General features: G+C 37.1%; 1 protein-coding gene across 1 annotated transcript in view; it reads right to left on the bottom strand.

Moving 5' to 3' along the window:
* The window catches only part of KLHL20 (kelch like family member 20), a 59796-nt gene extending 36595 nt beyond the window's left edge, over positions 1-23201 (bottom strand). The window contains exons 1-3 of the mRNA XM_057315471.1: positions 23045-23201; positions 22098-22161; positions 4130-4703 (exon numbers count right to left, since the gene is read on the bottom strand). Of these exons, the coding sequence (XP_057171454.1) occupies positions 4130-4703; positions 22098-22120 (597 nt within the window). The 5' untranslated portion in view covers positions 22121-22161; positions 23045-23201. The remainder of the gene's footprint in view (positions 1-4129; positions 4704-22097; positions 22162-23044) is intronic.
* Positions 23202-23874: the final 673 nt, after the last annotated feature.

The following is a 23874-nucleotide window of genomic DNA, read 5'->3' as shown; positions in this document are numbered from 1 at the left end:
GAAATGGAAATAAAAAAACATGCATATGTCTGCTTAATTTGCAAAAATAAGCACAGGAAGGATAAATCAGACTATAAAGCACCAAAATAATAAATGGTAACTAAGAACTATAATCCATCAACTAGAATAAAAGTCTATGAGTCCATAATGCTAATCAATCACTCAGAACGAGGAAAATTCTTCCTTATAGAAGAATGTTGATAGAAGAGAGGGAATTTTTTTTAATCACCATTTTACAACCATCATAGTAATAACTAATTTGGGCAGAAATTATCAATGGATGTGAATGAAAGTGAGTAAAAGCTTGATAAGGAATAGGATATTTACATGGATTCAAAGCACCTTTCTGTAAAAGTTCTTACTAATTACAAAATAATAACTTAATAGGAAACTCTGGGGACTCCACTTAACCAAGTGATCAAAGTTAACATAATCAGTAATGGGACAAATAGATACCATATACTTCTGCGATACACTGAGAAGGACAAAACATCACTTACGTAGTACTCCTGTCAAAATGTGTAACTTGAATCTACCCATGAGGAAACATCAGACAAGTGGCCTATGCTCTTAAATGTGGAGGGAACTACTACAGATTATCTAGAACTCAAAAAACATGACAACTAAATGCAATGCAATCATCTGCTCTAGAATCTGGACTGGAAAAAAATTGTTATAAAGAACAATACTGGGACAGTTGGTGAAACTGGAATGGGGACTATGGATTAAATAATGTTTTTAATCAATGTTAAATTTCCTGAATTTGATAAATGAACTGTTGTAAAAGAATTCTTTGTAAAAAAAAATGTCCTTGGTCTTAGGAAATACATACTGAAATGTTCAAGAGTACAGGAATATGATGTATGGAATACTCTCAAATTGTTCAGAGAAAAATATTTCATATAACAGAGAGAGAACGGTAAAGCAAATGTGGCAAAATGTTAACAAACGGTAATCTTGCTAAGGGATATATGGAAGGTTTTTTTTCTTATAATTTCTTGTAAATTTGATTTTTTTTCCAAATAAAATTAAAAAGTTGTTTTTCCAACCTGATAGGTTAACAATAGTATCTTGCTCTTCTTCTTTTTTTTTTTTTTTTTAAGATTTTATTTATTTATTTGACAGAGAGAGAGCACAAGCAGGGGAACAGCAGGCAGAGGGAGAGAGAGAAGCAGGCTTCCGGCTGAGCAAGGAGCCCAACACAGGGCTGGATCCAAGGACCCTGGGATCATGACCTGAGCCAAAGGGAGATGCTTAACTGAGCCACCCAGGCACCACAGGTATCTTGTTCTGATGTATGTTTCTTTAATTATGTGTAAGGGTGATTAAACTTTCATATGTTTATTTATATTTGAATATCTTTTTACACATTACTTATTCATACCCTTTACCGATTTTTCTATTGTTTTTCATGTTTTTTTCACTGTATTTGTATGATTTTTATGGGAATTATTGCTTTTTTCTGTCATGTATGCTCCATGTATGAGTTTGGCATTGATATTTTTGATTTAGTTTATGGTGCTACTGTTGTTATTGTTGTTATAAAGAACAAAAATTCTTAATTTTTAAACAATCAAATTTATCAATTTTTCTTTATGGCTTCTCAGTTGTGTCCTGGTTGGAAAGGTCATTTTTACTACCAGCCAATTAATGGTATCTTCTAGAACTTTTAGAATTTCGTTTTTAGATTTAAATTATTCATCCATTGGGAATTCCATCTTTATTTTTCCCCCCAAATCACCATTTTCCTAATGACATTTATTAAATAATTCCACTTTCCTCCACTGACTTTAAATGTCAACTTTTGGACTCTTTTCAGCTCCACTGATCTATACCTTCTCTACCAAAATGTTGGTAATGTTTTAATAATTCTTAAGGCCAATGGCCTTAATCTAAGTTTTTGGAAACTTCCTGGCTACACTAGTGTGTGTATATCTATATCTATATCTGTATCTATATAATTTGCTCATCCTTAAAAAAAAAAAATCCCTTCCATTGCATTTCATGATCTCACACTCCTGGTTTTCCTCTTCTCTAGTTATTCCCCGTTTCCTCTGCCAGTTGCTCTTTCACTAACCAACCTTCAATGTTGGAAAAATTTTAAGGCTCTTTTCTTCTCTCTCCCTTCTCGGTGATCTCATTGGCATTGATTTTTTGACCTTGCTGATGGTGCTTTATTATAAAAAAAGGTTTAAATTTTTATGCAATCAAATTTATCAATCTTTTATAGTTTCTGGGTTAAATCCTGTCTTTAAAAGATTAAGCCATCATAGTTTCATTATTATGAGTTGATGACTCCTAAATTTTAATCTCAGTCTAACCTCTAAGATAAAAGGCTCAAAAACAGTGGCCTGGCTCAGTATCTCTATTTAGACATCTTACAGATGTTTCAAATTGAGTATATCTAAAACAAAACCCATGATCTCATCTCCTCAAACTGCTCCTTTCTCCAGTACATTTGTAGCACAAATTCCCAGAAATGGGAATGCTGAGTCAAGGAGTGTGAAAAAGTGTGCAAATTTCCTTTCAAGGAGGTTGTATCGATTTATATTCACACTAGCAATGTAGCTCCATTACCTTGTCTCCATGGCCTTGTCAACAGGGTGTGGAATCAAACTTCTAGATATTTGTAATCGGATAGATTATAATTTTGTAATCTAAGAAATGAAAAATAGTACTTTGGTATAGTTTTAATTTGTGTTTATGAACAACCTGCAGCAGATTTTCATATGTTAAGGGCAATCCAAATTTTATTGCCAACTTTTTGGTTACATCATTGGTCTAGGTTATTGACCAATTAGATCTCTTGCTGTATTAAAGAGATTATTGTCTGGGATAGTTGCATCAAAAGATTTTATTTTTAAGTAATCTATACACCTAAAGTGGGGCTCAAACTCACAACCCTGAGGGTCAAGAGCTTCATGCTCTATTAACTGAGCCATCCAGGCACCTCCCCTCTCTCTCACTTTGTTTTGGGCTTTTATCTTGTTACTGTTTTGTTTTTATTTTTATGTAGTCAAATCTATCAATATTTTCTTCTGCCTTCTGTGTTAGTCAATTAGAAGAGCCTTTCTCAATTCAAGATTAAAAAGGAATTGCTCCATGTCATCTTCTAATATTTTCATGGTTTCATTTTGTATTTTTAAATCTTTGATCCATTGGAAGTTATTGTGGTGGGGAGAAGAGTGCTATTAAAGTGCAAAAGGGACCATGTCTTTTCTTAAAGCCCTTTAATGGTTTTCTATTGCTCTTAAGATTGAATTTCAAATTCTTAACATGGTCTATTAACTCCAGTGTAATGGGGCTCTGTTCTTTCTGGAAAATCATTATGTAATAACACCCTCCCTTTTGCTCTCTGGGTCTCACTGGGTTTCTTTCAGTTTCCCAACCTAGTTATGCTTTTTCATGTCTCAGAATTTTGCAATCGGCTGTTCCAGAACCAAGGTTAAATCTCTCTGTAATACGTGAAATCATCCAGGCTTCTTTCTAGCACCTATTAACTGTAATTAATTATTTGTGGAATTATGCATTCAGTGGCTATCCTCCCTGCTAGACTGTAACCTCCATGAGAACAGACACTCAAAGGCATCTTGTTCACTATATGCAGACTTTTTTCCCAAGCACAGTGGCTGAAACAGCTTTTCACATATTTATTAAATAAATGAATAAATGAAAAATAACAGATTTAATGAAACATTCTTTTCATATACATGTAACTTCATTTTTTCTGATTGTTAGTTCTCCAAGTAACTGCTGATTTATTATTTATTCTGCTGAACAATCCATATAATAAGGAAGGTAATGTTTCATGCAAATGACTGATACCAGGTATCCTATCAGACACTGGTCTCCTAATGAATTAATAAACTGTATTCTGACTTATAAACTAGTTTATTAATATGGCTAGGGAGAATCAAATCCCTAAACTTTAACTTTTGTTGACAGAACATAAAATTGGTCTCTAAAATAAAAACCAGGCTTAGAATTTATAACAACTTATTTCTTTGGTATTATGAGTTAGAATCAGCAGTAAATATCCAAACAGGTACATGTTAGTTAGCAGAACATGAACTCATATTGCTCTCCTGACCAATGCATTATGAATGCATTCAAACCAAGTACAACTCACCTCTTGAAAGTTATGTTGAGTAAACTTGTCTGCTATTCTTAGCAACTCACGACATGAATGTGTGTCAGCAAAAGCCCGAATGCCCAGGCAATTAGAAGGATCTAATTGTCTCTTTAAGAATTCACAGCAGGCTTCCTGTATTTCTGCCAGCTGAAGAAGGCAAGCAGCTGGCAGAAGGGTCTGAACATTGCCCTCTTCCACAGTTATCTGGGAGGTATATGCAAAGTCAATCAGTAGTTCCATAGCCCTCTCATCTATGTCTCGAATCACTACTTCTGTCTGACGGCTCTCTGCCAATTCTCCTGTAAACATAGCTCGGAAGTAGGGACTACAGGCTGACAAAATGACTCGATGGGCATATATCTTCTTAGCGCCCACAACTAGCACCACATCACAGAGCTCCCGGTGCTTTCTCAGAAGGTTAATCACTTCCAAGGTTTGTCGAGGGTGCTTGTCTGAGATATAGGGCATGCGGGCAGGTTGGGGAACCCCTTCTGGCAGTTTATTGGGGTCTCCAAGGGTGCAGCGGCTTGTTACATCCATTCCAGTCTCTCCTGGTCGAATGTTGGTACACCTACAGGCATGGGGGAAGAAGGGAAGAAAGATGATGGCAATATTATTAGAAACTCACTCTTGTCATAAAGTGTTCACAGTCAAGAGATAGGGAAACCTGCAGGTAATCAAAAGGCAGAACTAAGCTCCCAAGAGCTTCCTTTCTAAGAATGCTAGAACTCATAAACTTCCTTAAAGTCTTCTGAAGAACAAACATTAATCCCAAATCAGAGCACTTTCATTATGTACTCCCACAAAATAAAGGACAATTCTTTTTTCATCTCAGAAGTACTCAGACTAGACTGTCTTGGACCACATCTTTAATAACTACCTGTAATATATTAATAAAAAGTTATGAAAAGCACTTGTAAATTATTCTCTCTGCACAAAACAGACCTATAGACTTTAATTCCTTAATCTGGTTTAACCAAAATATTGATAATTCTTATTTTTCTAAAACACAGAAATGTTTATTTCTCATCATCATATAATACTTTAGCCTTCTCTCCAGTTCAGCACAAAAGCTATATAATATTATAGCTCATGCTGCATGAAAAGATTAGAAAAATGAGGCCAGGGCCCCCCAAATTAACTTTATATATAGTACTATATTTCCTTTATTCTAAGATGCCTAGTTTTCATAGTTTATACAGGCTATCACAATGGTGTTAAGTAAAAAACAAACTAAACTAAAAAAAACCAAACAAACAAACCACAAGCCCGGGTTACAAAAACTAGTGTGTTGCTGGGATGCTACAGATAATTGCTGATGGCCAGACATAATTCAGGACATTCTTTGGTCTGTGAATGAGAGGAAAGCTTAGAATCAAACTTTGTGATATTCAAGAAAACTTAGGTATTGATTATATGGATAAATACATGTTAGACCATCAGCTAATAAAAGCTTTACATACCTTTAATGCAATATTTACACTTCTAAAAAGTTATTAAATGAGTTATGGGTCTTATAAGCAAGGAAATATAGTAAATAACTATGTAATCACATTAGTTTGTAAAAAAGGGGAAAAAATCAAACCAAATATTTTAGAAGCCACTCGCAGGGAGAAATGAGTTAAAATTCTCTTCTCTGCATAAGTTTTAGTCCAACCATAGATGTCTCAAAATATTTTACCATACCTTAAATTAAGATTTCTTTTATTTTTCTCCCCAAGTCTAACAGCTCTGACACTTGGGTACTATGGCTACTCTGTCATTAGCTAGCATAAAGTTTCAAAGCACGCTGTGTAACAGATGGACCTGGGTTGAAATGCCAGTAGCTGACAATTACTGGACAAGTTACTTATCCTTCCTAATCCCCAGCTTCCTTAGCTCTAAAATAGGTAAGTACCTACCCCATATGGCAAAGATTAAAGGAGATAATGTACCTAACAGCGTTCAGCTCAGGGCTTGCTACGTGTTAACAATTTTAAATTGTAGCTATCCTAGTAATAGAACTACCTATATTCCTTTCAGATAAGGTGGTTATGATTATCCATATTAGAAATCAAATTAAAAGAAATCAGGGGGCGCCTGGGTGGCACAGCGGTTAAGCGCCTGCCTTCGGCTCAGGGCATGATCCCGGCGTTATGGGATCGAGCCCCACATCAGGCTCCTCCGCTATGAGCCTGCTTCTTCCTCTCCCACTCCCCCTGCTTGTGTTCCCTCTCTCGCTGGCTGTCTCTATCTCTGTCGAATAAATAAATAAAATCTTAAAAAAAAAAAAAAGAAATCAAATGAAAAGAAATCAAATCTGAGTTGATATACTTCAATTAATATTTACATAAATTTAATGATAATCCACCAAGTCTGGATTGAAGTTTATCTTTACTTAGAAATCTTTTCCTCATAGTTTATGAACTAAAAAGTGGTAAAGAAGATGGCAGGTGAAATATTTTTTTATTTAGTAGGACTCTTATGAGCCTAGACAAAGATTTTGTTAGATTAATTTGGGCCTAGAGATATTAAATCTGACAAGAAGCCTTATTCGTTTAAAAGTACTACACACATCGCGGGCATGTGGGTGGCTCAGTCAGTTAAGCATCCGACTCTTGATTTCTGCTCAGGTCATGATCTCAAGGTTGTGAGATCAAAGCTCCGCACTGGACTCTGTGCTGGGCATGGAGCCTGCTTAAGATTCTCTCTCCCCTTCTCCCTCTGCCCCCCCCCCCACCAAAGTACTACATACGTCCAATTGTTCCTGCCAAATCAGTCAGAATCAGTAAAGGTTTACTATGATTACAAAAGAAATGTATAGGTCCATAAATAGACACTCCTCACTTTACAAATAAATACTTTTCTAAAAGTTTAATTTTATATTGACTGAAGGTTTGTATTTTTCTTTAGCAAGAGTGCTGTAAATGGGGGCTAGGTTTAGTTGTAAAATCAATCCAGTGTGTCACAAGCAGCACTAAAAAAATGAAATATAAGAAAAGAAAAAATATTGGCGTACATTCCTTTTAGTTCAATATGTTTCAACTATGTGTTCTATAAACATTTAAATTCATATACATTAGTATAATCAGGTCCCTTTGCAGGCTGTATGATATCAAATAAGTTTAAAAGCCACTGACACAGAATTCTGACCTGAGTTTTGAAGTCCCAAGACAAAAGGGCCAAGAGGTACAAGGAGGAGGAAAAGAATATGTGTCATTTTGGGATTGATCTAGGATTTGCTGCTGCTGTTGTTTTTGGTGGCTTTTGGGTGGGGTGATGGCTGAGCTTGGGAAGCTACTTTTATGCAAAGACTCTGGAAGTCTGTAAGTTGGGCATTTCTTACACATTTAAGTACATGTTACCCTAATGGTACTACAGGACACACTCCTGAGAGGCTGTAATAACTATTTTCCTTTAAAAAGGGACCTGAAAAAAAAAAGGGTGGCAGCTCTGTAAATTTCTCAAATTTGATACACATTGCATCACAGGATCAGGGTATATATGTGTTAGTAAATTTTACATGTTAATGTTCTCCAGAAGTCTTTAAATATGAAAACCATCCTTCCTTGCTTGGCATAATCTGTTACCTAGCTTGAAGAATGGAGACTGAGATTTGAAACAGAATGGATGATCAGGTCATTTCGCATAATACTTCCCTTTAACAGATGAAGAAACTGATTTGGTTAGGTGACGTGCTAAAATCATGAAGCTTTCCTTTCTGTAGCAGAACAGGTCTCCTGATGCTCCTGGATAAACCACAACTATCTCCTGGGGCACTAAGAATATTTGATAACTGGGAATGATGTGACTGCTGAGTTGGGGAGAAAAGGAAGTTGCAGAATTATTTAATAATTCAAAATAAGATTTTCAGTTTTTTTCCCTTATGGACACCCAAATTTCTGTACAACTCTTTTTTAAAAGCCCAGGAAGTTGCAATAAATGCAGATTAATTTGGCCCAGTCATCATAAAGAACTTCACCAGTGAACTATCAGAAGAATCAACTAACTTGGTAAGAGGCCTACAAAATGAATGTTAAGCTTGAGGAAAACAGCATAACAAAATTGAACCTAAGTCTTTTCCAGCTAAAAAATACTGGGATAGTCTAAGAAATTTTCTTAATTATCTTTAAACATTTCTAATAAAATACAGTCAAAGGCTTATTACCTTTTAAAAATTTATTCCAGATAATACATAAGAGAAGCAAAGTTTACATATTATGTTTGTATTTCAGAAATTCAGGGGTTAACTTGCCAGATAAATGCCACAATCTTGAATTGACAAATGTAATGAAGATATTTGGATCTGCATAATCACCACACTGCATCTACTGACATGCAGCGAAAAGAGAATCTATGCCCCTCTAAAATGGTAATTATTTTTTTAAACAAATATTTACTAATTGCATATAATTTACAAAGCATTTTGCTTGAACTGAGAAAAATTCAAAGGAATAGAAAGAGGCGATCAGAGAACCTAACTACTGAGAAGGGGAGATACATGAATAACCAGAGAGAGGGCAACCAGGATACGAATTGTGGTCAGGAAGGCAAAAATCAATAAAGTATTTGTTTATACCAGAAAGATTCTAGATCTAACTGGTATAAGCTACAAGGTTACTACAAGGTTATGTATTTTTGTTGTAAAGTAGGAATATTAAATTGGGTTATTCTGGAACTTAAGTGAAATATCCTATACCCATGGTCCAGATCATTACATTTGTTTCTGATTCTATATTCATTAAGCAGTCTTCTGATGAATAATTCTTCCAAAGATATCATGTTATTTAAAAGGGGGATAGGTGGCTCCAACATTCTGATTACTGGGTTTTAGGTCAGCCGCATGTGAGTCTCACAGACTTAATCATCTATGACGATATTGAGATAGTCTAACATCTGGCCTGCAAGGAACAGTATCAGTTTACTACGCCTAAAGCTGTACCACTTACAAGAACTACAGTATAACGTAACAGCTGTGTTGAAAGAGTCCCCTGGGAAGAAGAATAGAAAAAGGACATTTTGGGAAAAAGAAATTACATTTACATTACAAAGGCACAGCCTGAAAGCAAAGCAGACAGTTGTTTCTTTCTCCAACAGCAACCTGTTTTTCCAAAGTACTTACAATTCAATCTTTCTATGCTTGGCCTTAGCCCACAGGTGATTCTGTATTCTAGAATACAAAATGTTCATAATTCCTGACATCTGGTAGAAATAGCACTGTTTATGCTTGACAATTTAAAGACTTAAAAAAACTGAGCAGTTAAAGAATAATTTTTTACCACCCACATAAACAATCAAGGAAGCTTTAACCACAGTGCTTAAAGATGCCTTGTACATAGTAGATGCTGAAAGAATAAATCACATGGTTGACAGTGGTAAAATCAAGCTTCTACTAAAAAAGAACCACCATTAAAGACATGATAAATTCAAAAATTCCTATTTTAATACTGACATTGCACGCTGAAATGAAAATGGTTTTGTTGTAACCATAATTATGTACATAAAGATAGTACTGTTAAACTCAGATATAAACAATTTTTTATTTTGCCCAAGTACAATATACGGAAGTTAATTTCTACATATCTACTTTTTCATTTAAAAGTATACCATAGCAAAAAAAAAAAATGTGCCATTATGACTGTATTAGTATAGATTCTGATTTTTAACAATGGCTAATCTATAAACTCTTATCAGAGGTCTGGTTTGCAAACTTGCAAAAAATTCTTAAATGTGGACATTCTCTAAAATTCTATCCTCTCTGCTCTCTATACACATTCTTAGGGGCGCTCATCTAATCTCATGGTTCCCATCAACCATATGTGAATGACTAAGAGCCTTATCTCCTGCCCGGAGAAGTTCTCAGTTTGGATCCATATGAATGTCTCTTATCACATAAACTAGACAGATCTCAATGATATATCTAGAATGGAGTCCTCGATTCTCTACCTAGCCTTCCTCAGATTAATAAAAAGCAATTTCATTCTTCTTGGAGCCCCTTCCTTTCCACATACCCTCAAATCCAATCCACCAGCAAATCCTGTCATTCTACCTCCAAATAATATCAAGATTACAACTATTTCCCTACATCTTCACCAGCCCCACCCTAATTCAGTCTCTTTTCACTCTGTTTTGTATTATAATAGTCTCATAAATGGCCTTCTTGCTTCTACCTTTGCCAATTTATATTCTCTTCTCTAAACAACCTAAGTGATCCTTGAGAAAAGTCAGATTATGGGGCACCTGGGTGGCTCAGTTAGTTAACCGTCAGACTCTTGGTTTTGGCTCAGGTCATGGGACCCCACCCTGCATTGGGCTTCACGCTCAGTGCAGAGTCTACTTGACATTCTTTTCCCCTCCCTTTCCCTCCTCCTCTCCCCTGCCCTTCCCCTACCCTTGTGTGCGCACGCTCTCTCTCAAATAAATAAATAAAATCTTTAAAAAAAAGTCAGATTATGCCACTCCTCTGCTCCAAATGCTTTAAACACTCATAGTAAAAAACAAAGCATATAAGGCTTACCAACATCTACATGACTCTTCCTCTGGCTAACTCTCTGAATTTATCTCCTACTGCTTTCCTCTTGCCCATTGTTCTCTAGTCACACAGACTTCCTTGCTATTTTCTGGGACATGCCAAGACTTCTCTTGCTTCAGAGCCTTATCCCTTCCTTCTGAAAGGTTCTTCCCCCAAGTAACTATGGAGTTCACTCCCTCATTTCTTTCAGATCTCTGCTCCAATGTCAACTTACCAGAGCACTGTAGGGCCAAAGGCAGGCCACCCCAAGATGGGCTACCTTGGCATGAACATTATTTTGAGTTAAAAGCAACCCAAACCCAGCAGACTTAGAAAAAGCTCTTTACCTCCTCCTCAACTGTCTGCTTTACCAGGAAGAGAGCTGGTAACAGATTTCTCTTTACCTAAGAAACTTATCTACATAAATAGGGCAGCTTTGTTTTCCAAACACCTTTCCCTTCTGCTAATGGTCTTTCTCCTCTTTGTACCCTCAGACCCTACCCCTCTCCTTAGCTCATATAAGTATCTCGTTGCCTATCTTAGGAATTTCCATGTCTGTGAGGATTTCCCCAAAGTAGGCTATTAAATTTGACTTCCTCCTGTTAATCTGTCTCATTGTTAATTTGATTCTAAGTCTAGCTAGAAGGATCTTGAAGGGCAGAGGTAATTCCTCCTCCCCAATATGATGTTATATGAAATAGCATCTCTTAATTCCTACCACTCTATACCCTTTATTTAATTTTTCTTTATAAATATATTACCTACTGACATAATATATTGGCTTTCTCCCCCAACTAGAATATAAGATCCATGAGAACAAGGCCTTTTTTTTTTTTTTTTTTTTTTTTTTTTGCTCACTGCTATACCTCAATACCTGGATTTAGTGTTCATTAAATTGTTATTAAATGAATTCAGCTTTTCTTCCTGACAAAATAGACTATAAGCCCCGAAGTTTTGTCTAATTCTTTTGAAACCAGATTTGTAGCCAGGGAAACTTGTAGCCAGGTTCAAACCTTACCTTCATCATTTATTAGGTACAATCTCAGGCAAATTACTTAACTTCTCTGACCCTCAGTTTCATTATTTGTAATGTAGGGATAATTACACTTACCATATAAGGAGTGACAGTGTTGGGATTTGTCTGAATGTAGGTCCTCTGACTTCAAAGTCAGTGCTTTATTATCCCAAACTGTCTTGGGCAACTGGATTGAGTATTTGAAATAGAAATGACTCTGGCAATCTGATTTATGTGGTTGTTATTCTTAGATGGGAGAAAAAAAGCAAGCACACTGCCACATGGCTGGACTATGTTGCCCTTTTAGGAGAATGAGAAGAAATGAGAAGAGGGATTACTGGTAGGCTGAGATTTTAAGGAGTACCTCATTTTAGATGTCCTGAGAAGTAGTATTTAATTCTAGAAGCCATATTTAATTCTATACACTAAATTATTTCTCCAATGGTTCTGCTATTTGTTTTTGTAAATGTGTACTTTTAAAAACTTAAGTGCATATCCTCCATTATTCTCATTACATCCACAGGATTCTAACTGCAGAAAAGTGGGGGTTTTTTTTGGTACATTTTTCTGGGCACCTTCTGAAGGGAAGTTATAATAAGGGTCCTAGAAATAGACTGTGTTCACACCTTGTCACATCTATATTCACAACTTCTTTGTTTGGAGTCTGATGGAATAAATATTCTAAAGACCCTGGGGGGGGGGTGGGATGGTAAACTGAGGTGTCAATTGCTCCCCAGGAGAGAACGCTACAAAAGGTTTTAATTAAACCTTAAGGCAGTAAGCTTTATTGTTCAAGTAAAAATTCATCTAGAAAAACTAGAAGATCTCAAATTATTTGTTTTTTCAATCTGTGGCTCTCTATTCCAATACTGAACTAATGATATTACAAATACAGACAAAAGGAAACTGAACCCAAATAACATTTTTATTAACTTAGTTTGCAAGATTAATCTGCATGTATTTTAAGGTTGAAGGAGCCAAGTGAAAGGATTACTCTGGACTCCATTCACAGTTAGCAAACTAGGGAGCCCAAACAGAGCTTCTGCCTTTTCCACAAAATGACTCTGTCAATTCTGGGAAAGAATCAGTCTTTCTAAAACCAAAGGGTATAAGATCTGCTAATAACTTTAGCAGATTTTTTATTCTTTTAACACTGATGAAAAGCATAACTTCAAGATGAATTCTTTTTTTTTTTTTTTTTAAGATTTTATTTATTTATTTGGCAGAGACAGCCAGCGAGAGAGGGAACACAAGCAGGGGGAGTGGGAGAGGAAGAAGCAGGCTCCCAGAAGAGCCCGATGTGGGGCTCAATCCCAGAACACTGGGATCACGCCCTGAGCCCAAGGCAGACGCTTAACGACTGCACCACCCAGGCACCCCTCAAGATGAATTCTACTAATATATTTTACTGTCAATTTTCTCAAACTTAAACATAACCTTGATTTTGTTCCTCTACTAGCCATGTGCTTCAGAGAAAGATGACCATGTTCCCAGCTTTTAAGGATGAAGCCTTAATTTTCTCAAATCAATCAGCTGATGGCATGCTCTTACCTCAGCTGGTCATCAAACTATAGGAACAGACATATTTCATGATTTAGGGAGTTTCTTCTGCAAGGCATTAACAAGAAGAATGTAGCATTCTACATTGGTAGGTGGTAGTGGGATGGAAGATCAATTTTAGGTTAGGATAAAGCTGATACTGCACAAGCTACACTAAAGAGACAGAACTTGAGTCCAAGATGCTATTATTAAGCCACTGCATCAACCAACCTTGGAACCCACTCTACCTCTGGCCTTCTTGTTATGTAAATAAAAGGTTTCCATGTTGATTAAACCAGTTTGAGTCAGGACTTTCAGTCCAAAACATTCTGGTACCAAAAACATGGTAGTTAAAATGAGAAACAGTAAAATCAGCCACATACCCTAAATTTGAATATAGAAATTTCCCCTTGCTTTGACTGGCCAAATACTCTTGTATCTAGAGGGTCTTCCTCCATTATTATCAGATTTTCTTTTTTTTAAAGATTTTTTATTTATTTATTTGACAGAGATAGAGACAGCCAGCGAGAGAGGGAACACAAGCAGGGGGAGTGGGAGAGGAAGAAGCAGGCTCATAGAGGAGGAGCCTGACGTGGGGCTCGAACCCGGAACGCCGGGATCACGCCCTGAGCCGAAGGCAGACGCTTTAACCGCTGTGCCACCCAGGCGCCCCTATTATCAGATTTTCTAAACATGGTATTGATAGATTTAAAAAATATGGCTTGAATTTGTGGCTTTTCTTTCAAATGAAGTGAAAATATGAGAAGAAGATACTGTTATTCACTGATTGCCCAATTCCTATTAGGCTGTTACATTAACTTTTCAAATATTGTGTTTCTCTGACACCAGATATACAGGGGTGTTTGATAAAAAAAATGCAGGCTCCTGAGGTACTAGAGAATCAGAATCTCTGGTGGTATGACTCTAGAATCTGCATTTAGCAAGTAGGTCATTTTAACACACATTAAAGTTTGACTAATAATTGGCTAATAGAATCTGACTAATAAAATAAAATCTCTTTTTCAGTGGAAGTCAGTTTTTACAAAAAGAATATATTGACCTAAGGTGAAGGGAAATAACAGAGTGGAGAAAGCAATAATTCAAAATGCAGGTATAAAGGGGGGAAAAAAAGTAAAAGCATCATTATCAAACATACAAAATCAAATAAAACAAGAAGGATTAACATTTACCAAAATGTCAATAAATCTAAAAAATTCTGTAAGGCAGGCATCAGATATTATGGAATCAGTTTAAGAAATTATAATTACTACATTTCAATCTCTACATAAGGAGAGAAGAAAAAAAACTGCTATTAAAAATTTTCAATTACTGTTCTTTTACATTCTGGGAAAAAGAACAACATTTACAGAGACAGATGGTGCTTTTGAGAAAACAAATATTTAGACCTTTAAATTATAAAAGGCAAGGTGAGGGCCCCTGGAATGATAAAAGTCCATCAGAAGGATTTTGCCTGCCGATTTTGGTTTGTTTGTTCTGAGATTGAAACTGAAATTGAGGGGCGCCTGGGTGGCGCAGTCGTTAAGCATCTGCCTTAGGCTCAGGGCGTGATCCCAGTGTTCTGGGATCGAGCCCCACATCGGGCTCCTCTGCTGGGAGCCTGCTTCTTCCTCTCCCACTCCCCCTGCTGTGTTCCCTCTCTCGCTGGCTGTCTCTCTCTGTCAAATAAATAAATAAAATCTTAAAAATAAAAAAAAAGAAACTGAAATTGAATTTGAGTATCATTAGGAGGGCTTGTACTCTTAGTTCACCACAGTCCCCAACACTCTTTGTCTTATGTGAAGCTGTGCCCCACATTTATATGAACTACCTAAAGATATAAGATTTTGTTTTTTTTAACCTTTTCTAGAGAAACCAGGACTGTAACAAAGAGACTAAACTGCTCAGTATAATAAAGTAACAGTAATTTAGAAGAAAGAGAGAAGGGAAAGGAAAGGGGGACTGATAAAAATGGTGGCAGGTTGTGATCTAAGGAGGGAGAGCCAGTAAGAAAATGATGAATGGCCAAAAAACTTCATTATCCCTAAGGTTTCAATAAAACCCGAGGTATTCAATGGCAGTGGTCAATGAAGGTAAAGAAAGTGACAGCGAGTATGGAATACTTCTAGAATAAAGCTTGCCTCTGAAAAGAAAAGACATCCAGGACTATGTCAGTTTGAAGTTAAGGACGACTGGAAAATGATATATACTGATGTGAAGAACGAGAAGGAGGGAGAAACTTAAAAATATAAAAGGGAAAGCAGGGCGCCTGGGTGGCTCAGTTGTTAAGCGCCTGCCTTCGGCTCAGGGCGTGATCCCGGAGTCCTAGGATCGAGTCCCGCATCGGGCTCCCCCACTGGGAGCCTGCTTCTTCCTCTCCCATTCCCCCTGCTTGTGTTCCCTCTCTCGCTGGCTGTCTTTCTGTCAAATAAATAAATAAAATCTTAAAATATATATATATAAAAGGGAAAGAATAAATAATGGAGTGAGATCCTTGAAGAGTGGAAGTGTATGGAACCAAAATACAGAGGCATGACTCTTAGACAAAACGTAGAAGGGCTTACATAAGAGATTAGAGGAAGGGAATGGGGCAGGAAAATAAGGTGGAAATGGATACATTTATTTTGTGGTAAGAAGGCATCAGGAGCTTAGAAAAGTTCATACCTGATGGCCCCTATTTTTTTCTGCGAAGTTGCTGCCAGTGAGAGGAGCAGTGACAGGATCACGAGAATGGGTGAAGATGTGACACAGCTGATGTTGGGAATGAGTAAGCATTACCCAGGGACCTTCAGAATTACTGTTGGAGAACAATGTTGGCTCAAATAATATTACAGACTCTGATCAGAATAGCACAAATATCCCATGGCTGGTTTCATCCAGCAGTAATCAACAATCCAAATCGGGGAATATAAACGCTTGCACTAATCAAAGAGTTGGGAAATGCCACAGACAATCTAGGGAGTTGAGTGATGGCTAGAAAATGGTTGAAGTGGTTGCAGAAGTGAACTATGTGAAAACAGAAGGGCCAAAGGCACGTTGTTTGTGACTATATCAAAGAACTGATGGAATGGGCATTCCAGAGGTTATGTTTAGGAAAAAAGTTATGAGAATTTATGATTTCAGAGACAGAGTTGTTCTCAGTGAGAGTAGGAATGAACTGCCAAAGTAAATGAAGGTCAAAGTTACAAGAATTTAGGAAATATGGGCTAGGTAAAAGGATGGGTAATTTCCATGAATATTGGTATCTCCGAAAGTAATAGTAGAAAAACCAAATCCTGTGCAGGTAAACCAAAGAACAAATCAGGTATCTTAAATATACTTCATGTTTACCAAAGGAATGTTACAAATTTTGGTACCCCCCCTAAGTAAATAACATTTCCACCCACCCAAAATGTGTAAGTCACCTTCAAATTTCAGGGCTATCCTGTCACATATTCCTTAGATCTTCCATTCCAAAGGCAATATTCTTAACTGAGGAAAAAGCCATCTTCTGCAAGTGGCTAATATAATTTGAAATTAAAGACAATAAAAAGTTTAGAAAACACAGTCTCTACTTCTAAAGCATTCATAATCAAGTTCTATCTTCTACTCCAAAAACCTGCAGAATCCTTTCTTAGCCTGGAATTGTGCTCCCTACCTAAATGAACATCTCTCCTTTTATACTTCAAAAATTTTGTTTTAATTTGGAAATTAACAGCCTTCTCTTAAAAAAAAAAAGAAAGGATTCAGCTGAACTGACCATCATTTAAAGTCCTAAACACACTTGAATAGAGAGAGCTACAGATATGAATATATGAATCCTTAACACAGAAATAACATCTCAAAGTGCCAGCTCTGCTTACTAGAAGGGCACCCACTAGCACTACATTCTCCTATACCTGGTTCCATACCAGACAGCCAGGCTGTTAACCCCTTAATCACTGCTTATTGGATAAAATGACTGTCAGTATTGGGTGCCTGGGTCCCCCAATCAAGGCAAGATTAAGGAGGAAGAACATGCAAGCAAGCTAGTCTCCCTTTATGTCAGTAAAGCAAAAGCTTTCCTAGAATACCTCTTAGCAGCTTCTGCTGACATTTTATTGGCAGCACTGTGTCATACAGCCATCCCAAAATGCAAAGATGACAATACTAAGCATAATATTTCATTTTCTTGTTTCTATATAGTAAAGGAAAGGAGGAAGAGGTGTTCTTCAAGCCAACCTACAGTCCATGCCACACCAAGGGAGAGTCAAATCAGCAGGTATATCTTATGCCACTGTTTTTAAACATACATTTTAGACTAAATAGGAAATTCTAAAGATATGAGATCTGGGGGCACCTGGGTGGCTAAGTTGGTTAAGCATCTGCCTTCGGCTCAGAGTCATGATCTCAGGGACCTGGGATCGAGCCCTATGTTGGGCTTCTAACTCAGCAGACAGTCTGCTTCTCCCTCTTACTCTCCCTCTGTGCTCTCTCCCTCTCTCTCAAATAAATAAACAAAATCTTAAAAAAAGAAGATATGAGATCTGAATGGGATTTTGTTGTTGTTGTTGTTGTTGTTATTTGAGGTTGAACTCAAGGAGCTCAACTAATCTTCACCATGAGTGAAAACTATCAATAAAAACTCTAGATACAATGAAATAAAACAAGACCCAAACAACGTTAAGCTTCTTATGTATTTTAGAGTCTTTACTGGCTTTTTTTCTTAGGCCTCACCTTAAACACCACTGGTATTCTCTGAGGTTCTGTCCTTGGCATCTTTTCTGTTCTACTTTCATTCAAGCCTACAACTTCAAGAACCTTCTGTGTACCGCTGATGCAAAATTTCTTCTTTTTTTAAATTTCCAGCCCAAACTGCTCTCTCTTGCCCCAAACCCATATTCCAATTACATGCTGGTATCTCTATTTGGCTCTTTCATAGCCATAATAATCTTGAAGTGCATGAAAGAGAAACTATTCTTGGCTTAGTGAAACCTGTTTGTTCCTCGTCCCATATTTTTGATTTCATCATGGCAGCACCTGGTTTCCCAAGCTGAAATCTTTAGAGTCATTTACAGCATTACCTCTTCCTTACTCTATATTCACCAAATCCTTCTGATGTTACTATTACACAACTCTCAAGTCCACCCCCTTCTCCACTGCCATAGATCTACTTCCAGTTCTTGTCAGGTTTCATCTAAACTATCACAACTCCTTTAGATTAGTTTCTTTGCCATCATTTCTTCCCTCTTTCTAGTCCATGCCCTATCTTCCCAAATATCAGCCCCAAGAACAAATCTGATCTGTATAATAATACTAATTAAATTATTTATAAATAAATAATTTAATAAAGTATATTCATTATATAAAATAAAGAAATTTAATAAATTATTAGATATTAAAATTATTAAAATTATATGATATATACAATAAAAATAAAATTGATTAATTATTAAAATAAACAATATAAATAAAATAAAATTAATTAAATAAAAATAAAATACCTACAGGATAAAGCCAAACTCTTTCCCATGGTTGCAGCCTGATTTTCTATGATTTTTCTTCCCTGTTTCCACGTTTTTGCCTCCACATACTCTACACTTCAGATATACCTGCCACTCCATTCATGTCACATACCTGCAGATCTTGGTGTCTTTTGGGGGGGGGGGCACACGCTGTTCCTTCTGTTTAGGGTGTCTTTAATTAACTTCCTTCTTTAAATTCTTATCTTTTATTTTATTTTATTTTATTTTTTAAGATTATTTATTTATTTATTTGACAGAGAGAGATAGAGACAGCCAGCGAGAGAGGGAACACAAGCAGGGGGAGTGGGAGAGGAAGAAGCAGGCTCCCAGCAGAGGAGCCTGATGTGGGGCTCGATCCCACAACGCTGGGATCACGCCCTGAGCCGAAGGCAGACACTTAACGACTGCGCCACCCAGGCACCCCTAAATTCTTATCTTTTAAAGTACATTCTTGACTTTAAAGCAAAACCTTATGCGTTCTAGAAGATCCAGCTCAAATAACGCCATCACTGTGACACTCTCATCTCTACAGAGCATAAGTTCCTTTCTCTATGTTTACATATCTATTAAAATTCTGTTCATATTGCATCATGATGTCTATTTACATGTCTTTCCATCTCTTCATCTGTACATATGCAGTATACAGGCATATAACAAGTACTGCATAAATGTTTGGTAAATGAATAAACTAATTCCTAATAAAATCAGGCTCAGTTTCCTGTTTCTATTTAAGGAAAGAGGAAATAACTACATTGAAAAACATTTTAATATCTCTAAATGAAAATAAATGGTAAAAAAATAATATCTTGGGAAACAGGTACATTTTTTTGGTGAGAATACAGATTGGAATAATCTCTCAGAAAGGAAATCTGTCAATATCTACCAAAATTTAAAAACACATATACTTTTTGGGCAGCTCTATATCTAAGAATTTATTCTATACATACACAATTGGGCAAAAACCACGATAAGGACAGACACTGCAGAACTGGTTGTAACAGCAAAATAACTCAAATGTCTCTGAAAAGGACTAGTTAACCATTGCACCTACAGACAATGAAATACTATGTAACTATTAAAAAGAATATGGGGGTCTATATGTATTTGTCACCATCTACAAAATAATGTGGAAAGTGAAAAAAGAAAGATACAGAAGAATGTGCATATATACTGACATTAGTGTTTCCACAAAGAGAGATATTCTATATATAACTGTATATGCATTATAGTATCTATGAAAAACGGGTAAGAAACTGTTTATAGTGGTGGCCTATAAAGAGGAGATCTAGGAGCTGGGGTCAGCATTGGGAGACTTATTTTTCACTGAAAATCTTACTGTATCTTTCAAATTTTCTATCTGTACACATAATGACTGGTTAAATAAATGAATGCAATGAAGCTTTACTAATAAGATGTCAACTAATTTCATAAAACTTTATAATTAAGCATTAGAATACCGTTAACAATAGTTTTCAATCTTCCTCTTGTTCATATTTTTTGGCAGGTTGCACTCAGGGGAGAAGACTGCAGATACTGTGTAGTCATTTAAACTACTATTCAGTAATCATTAGGTGCCAGGGTACAAACATATGGAAGACCATATGAGACTCAAAGAGCTTACATCCTAGTAGGGAGAATGAACATGTATTCAAAAGATCTTAATATATAGTTACTTCTCATTCAAAGCTTGTCCAATAGTAGCTAAGTGTAAAACCAACATTACTTCACAGAGACTGCCTTCTGGGCTACAGCAGCAAAAATAACAGCCCAACAAGGAAAAGTGACTTAATATAAGCAAAGTAAAATTAAATCAGAGGGCAATGGTAGTCTGGGCTCTGGCCATGTGATGGTGATGAAGAAAGAGCTATAGTTTAACAGTTAATGCCACCAGAATTCCCCAACTTGATTTTTTTAAAAAAAGATTTTATTTATTTATTAAAGACAGAGAGTGTGAGCACGAGCTAGGGGAGGGGTGGGGGGAGAGGGAAAAGCAGGCTCCCCGCTGAGCAGGTTAGTCCTGTCTTTCCTAATGTGGGGCTTGATCCCAGGACCCTGAGATCATTACCCCAGCCCAAGGCAGATGCTTAACTGACTGAGCCACCCAGGCACCCCCCGAACTTGATTTTGAATAACTGGCAGTATTATATAATAAAACAAGAAAAAAAAAAGAGTAGGTATGAATGATTAAGCGAATATTTTATACAGAAATTACTGATAAACCAAAAACATTCCCACGCTGTGCCTTCCCTTTTTAAAAAATAATAAGCTCTTATTTTAGCAATTACATAAGATATGACATTTATGGCAGCTGAGGAAGAGAAGCAATCAGTGGTTTATGCAACCATGATAAAGGATGAAGTGGTAAGGCATTTAATATATTTGCTGTTAATTTCTTCATATACTTCGCAGTCAAATATTACTCCTACATGGAGTTAGATACAAAAAAGATAATGACATTTCTTACATCCATAACATCTTTTCATCTGGAGATCTCAAAGTACTTGCAAGCATCCATTAGTTCCCAATATCCTGGTCAGATACATTAGAAAAGTAAATCGGGGCACGGAGAAGGTGAATAGCTCAAGGTCAATCAAAAAATCAGTAACAGATTTGGAAAAAGATATTCTGGTTCTTGCTCCTGCTTCTAAGTCATAAGTCATATCCCCATAATGAAATGTTTCTTCTCTTAAAAGGGTCTGCCAGAGTTGTTTCTCTTTGATGTTAAATAACAAATGATTACATACAGTTCAATAAATGTAAAATGAGTTTAAAGAACAAAGAAATAGAACTAGGCTGATATTGTTTTGATAAGGACTCTAGATCTATTTGTTAGAAAAGATTAAGAAAAAACACTACTAAATTCTAGAATTGGGGGGGCTTATAATTGTCTATATTTTCTTACACTCTCTCCTATTTTTCTATGGGCTAAGTTATTATGTCCAATACTTTTTTTAGTCCTTCAACAATCTTTCCTGCAATGCAGCTATTTTACTTCACAGAACAAATGTATTATTGATCATCAATGAAATAACCAAAACCATAATTAGATATACATTACAGTGTGTTACAAATTCTTCTTCTATGGCAACAGAACCTTTTACATTCTATAGGTAATTGAAGACTAATGAACCCATATACTATCATATTATACTTAACAATTATTTATCACAAAAATTACCATGCAAAAAGCGAAATTTAAATGTTAGTAACTACATAAAATTCAGAATGCCCTTTAGAAATTTAAGTACTATACCGGACCCTTATTTCAAAAGTGATTAATTCCTGGTAATAGTTATTATTTACTTTAGAACAAGAATCATTAGTTCCAAGCAGAATTTGGTGAAGTTTGAAAACTTAAAAAAAAAAATTAAATGAAGTCCTGAATTATTATGTGCTGAATTTCAATCAGTGAAACCGAAGGTTTTCTTCTTAAAAGCCTACCTGCGCATTGGCTTTCCTTCCATGCACCATGAAACGTACCCTTCACCACACTCTAAAGCCGAACCTAAGACAACAGAAAAGCAGTAACTTAATAAAAAACTATTTCTGATCTTTCCAGTAACAATCTCTATATAATCATTTCGTTCGATGATGAAGAATTTTATATTATACCACAAGTCTTAATTCATAACATAACCTTTATTTAATGTCTTTAAGATAACTATCCTTACTCTGGATATGGATACGGAATGCTAAAACGATTGTAAGGGAAAGAGAGGGAAAGTGCGCTATACAGTCCTGATTGCTAGGTTAGTCCTGTCTCTCTTCAATAAGTGCTTTAAGACATTTAACTCTGATCTCACCATCAAGTATACCTACAGAACATTTACCAGATATCCACAGCAGTACTGACGTGATAGATCGGGCAGGTTTAACAACGGATCTGAAGCTTTAACTTGTCCAGAAGTGACAGAAGCAGGGGGCGGCATTTGCCTTTAAAAACAACTCCGCTTCCGACTGCCGGGCAGCACAAACAAGGCAGAGTCTGGTTCCAGACTAACATTCTCCCTACAAGCCCTTCCCTCAGTGCCCGAAACAATGTCCACCACCCACTTGGCAAGACCTCGTTAGGTCCCGAGAGTTAAATGGGACGCACAGTACCCATTTCCTTCCCACCGAACTGCAGCCCTTGCCTAGGGAAGCTGTCCAGGGTGAGAACCCCAGTGCTCCCCGGGCTCCGGGGTAGGGCTGTCAGCCAGCTCCGCGCAGTCTAGTGCCCCGCGAGGCCCAGCCCCAGCGGCCCAAGAGCCCCTTCTCCGCATGGACTGACAGGAGGCGGTCGAGCACGGCCCCCTACCCCACCGAACAGCTCAGCAACTTAGAACAAGATTTGCAAAGCAAACCCCTGGCGCTGTCCACTGTCCCCTGCTCTAAGGCGGCTAACTTACCGGCTCAGTCACTTTCTTCTCCTCTGCCGCCGCCCCCTCAGCCTCCTCTACCCGCCGCCCCCTCTTTGCCTGCTCCCCAGCCGCCGCAAGCGCAAGCAGGATGCAGATCCTTGAGCTATTTCCTCCCCACCCCTCTCTTCTCTTCAGCAGCGGAAGTAGTCCTGTTCCTAAGCCGTTCCCTCTGGAACCCATAGAGCCCCCCCAAAGGTTCCGGTGTGGCTCAGGAAGTAGCCGCGCCTTTTGCTGGGGGTTCTGATAACCTCAAAGACCGCCTGTCTTCGTACCCATTTCCTCCTATTCCTAGGGTGACCACTCTGCGAGTTCACAGCTGATCTGGCAGTATTTGAATACTGAAGCCTCCTCCTTTCTTCTTTGTTTTCCCCAGCAGAAGGCAACAGAAAGATGGTAGTCAAAAAATGCTAGGAATTTTGATATATTTGTAGCTGGTGGGTCTCCTACTGCACAATATAGGCACGATGTTGTCCCTAATTGTGGATTGCATGACTGGTGCGTGCATAGGCGGTGTAGATCGTATTAAACCCCTGCTATGTACAAGCTGCTGACGATACACAGCCAAATCAGAAATAGACCCGACCAGCATTTCAAGATACCAGGGTTTTATCCAAACACTTTACCAAAGACAAACAGATTAACAGGAGAAAAACAAAAAGCGTTTTGTCCACTTTATCCAGACATTTCAAACACTTCTGTGATCTTAATACTCATTTTAGTTATTAAGGGAAAAAATTCCTTTTCAATTTGTCCTTTGCCCCATTTTACCAGAGTACACAGCCATCAGGTTATCGCTTATTTTGAAAAAAAAAAAAACA

Source organism: Ursus arctos, unplaced genomic scaffold (assembly GCF_023065955.2).
Source record: "Ursus arctos isolate Adak ecotype North America unplaced genomic scaffold, UrsArc2.0 scaffold_2, whole genome shotgun sequence".
NCBI lineage: Eukaryota > Metazoa > Chordata > Mammalia > Carnivora > Ursidae > Ursus > Ursus arctos.
This window is presented reverse-complemented; position numbering and strand designations above follow the sequence as displayed.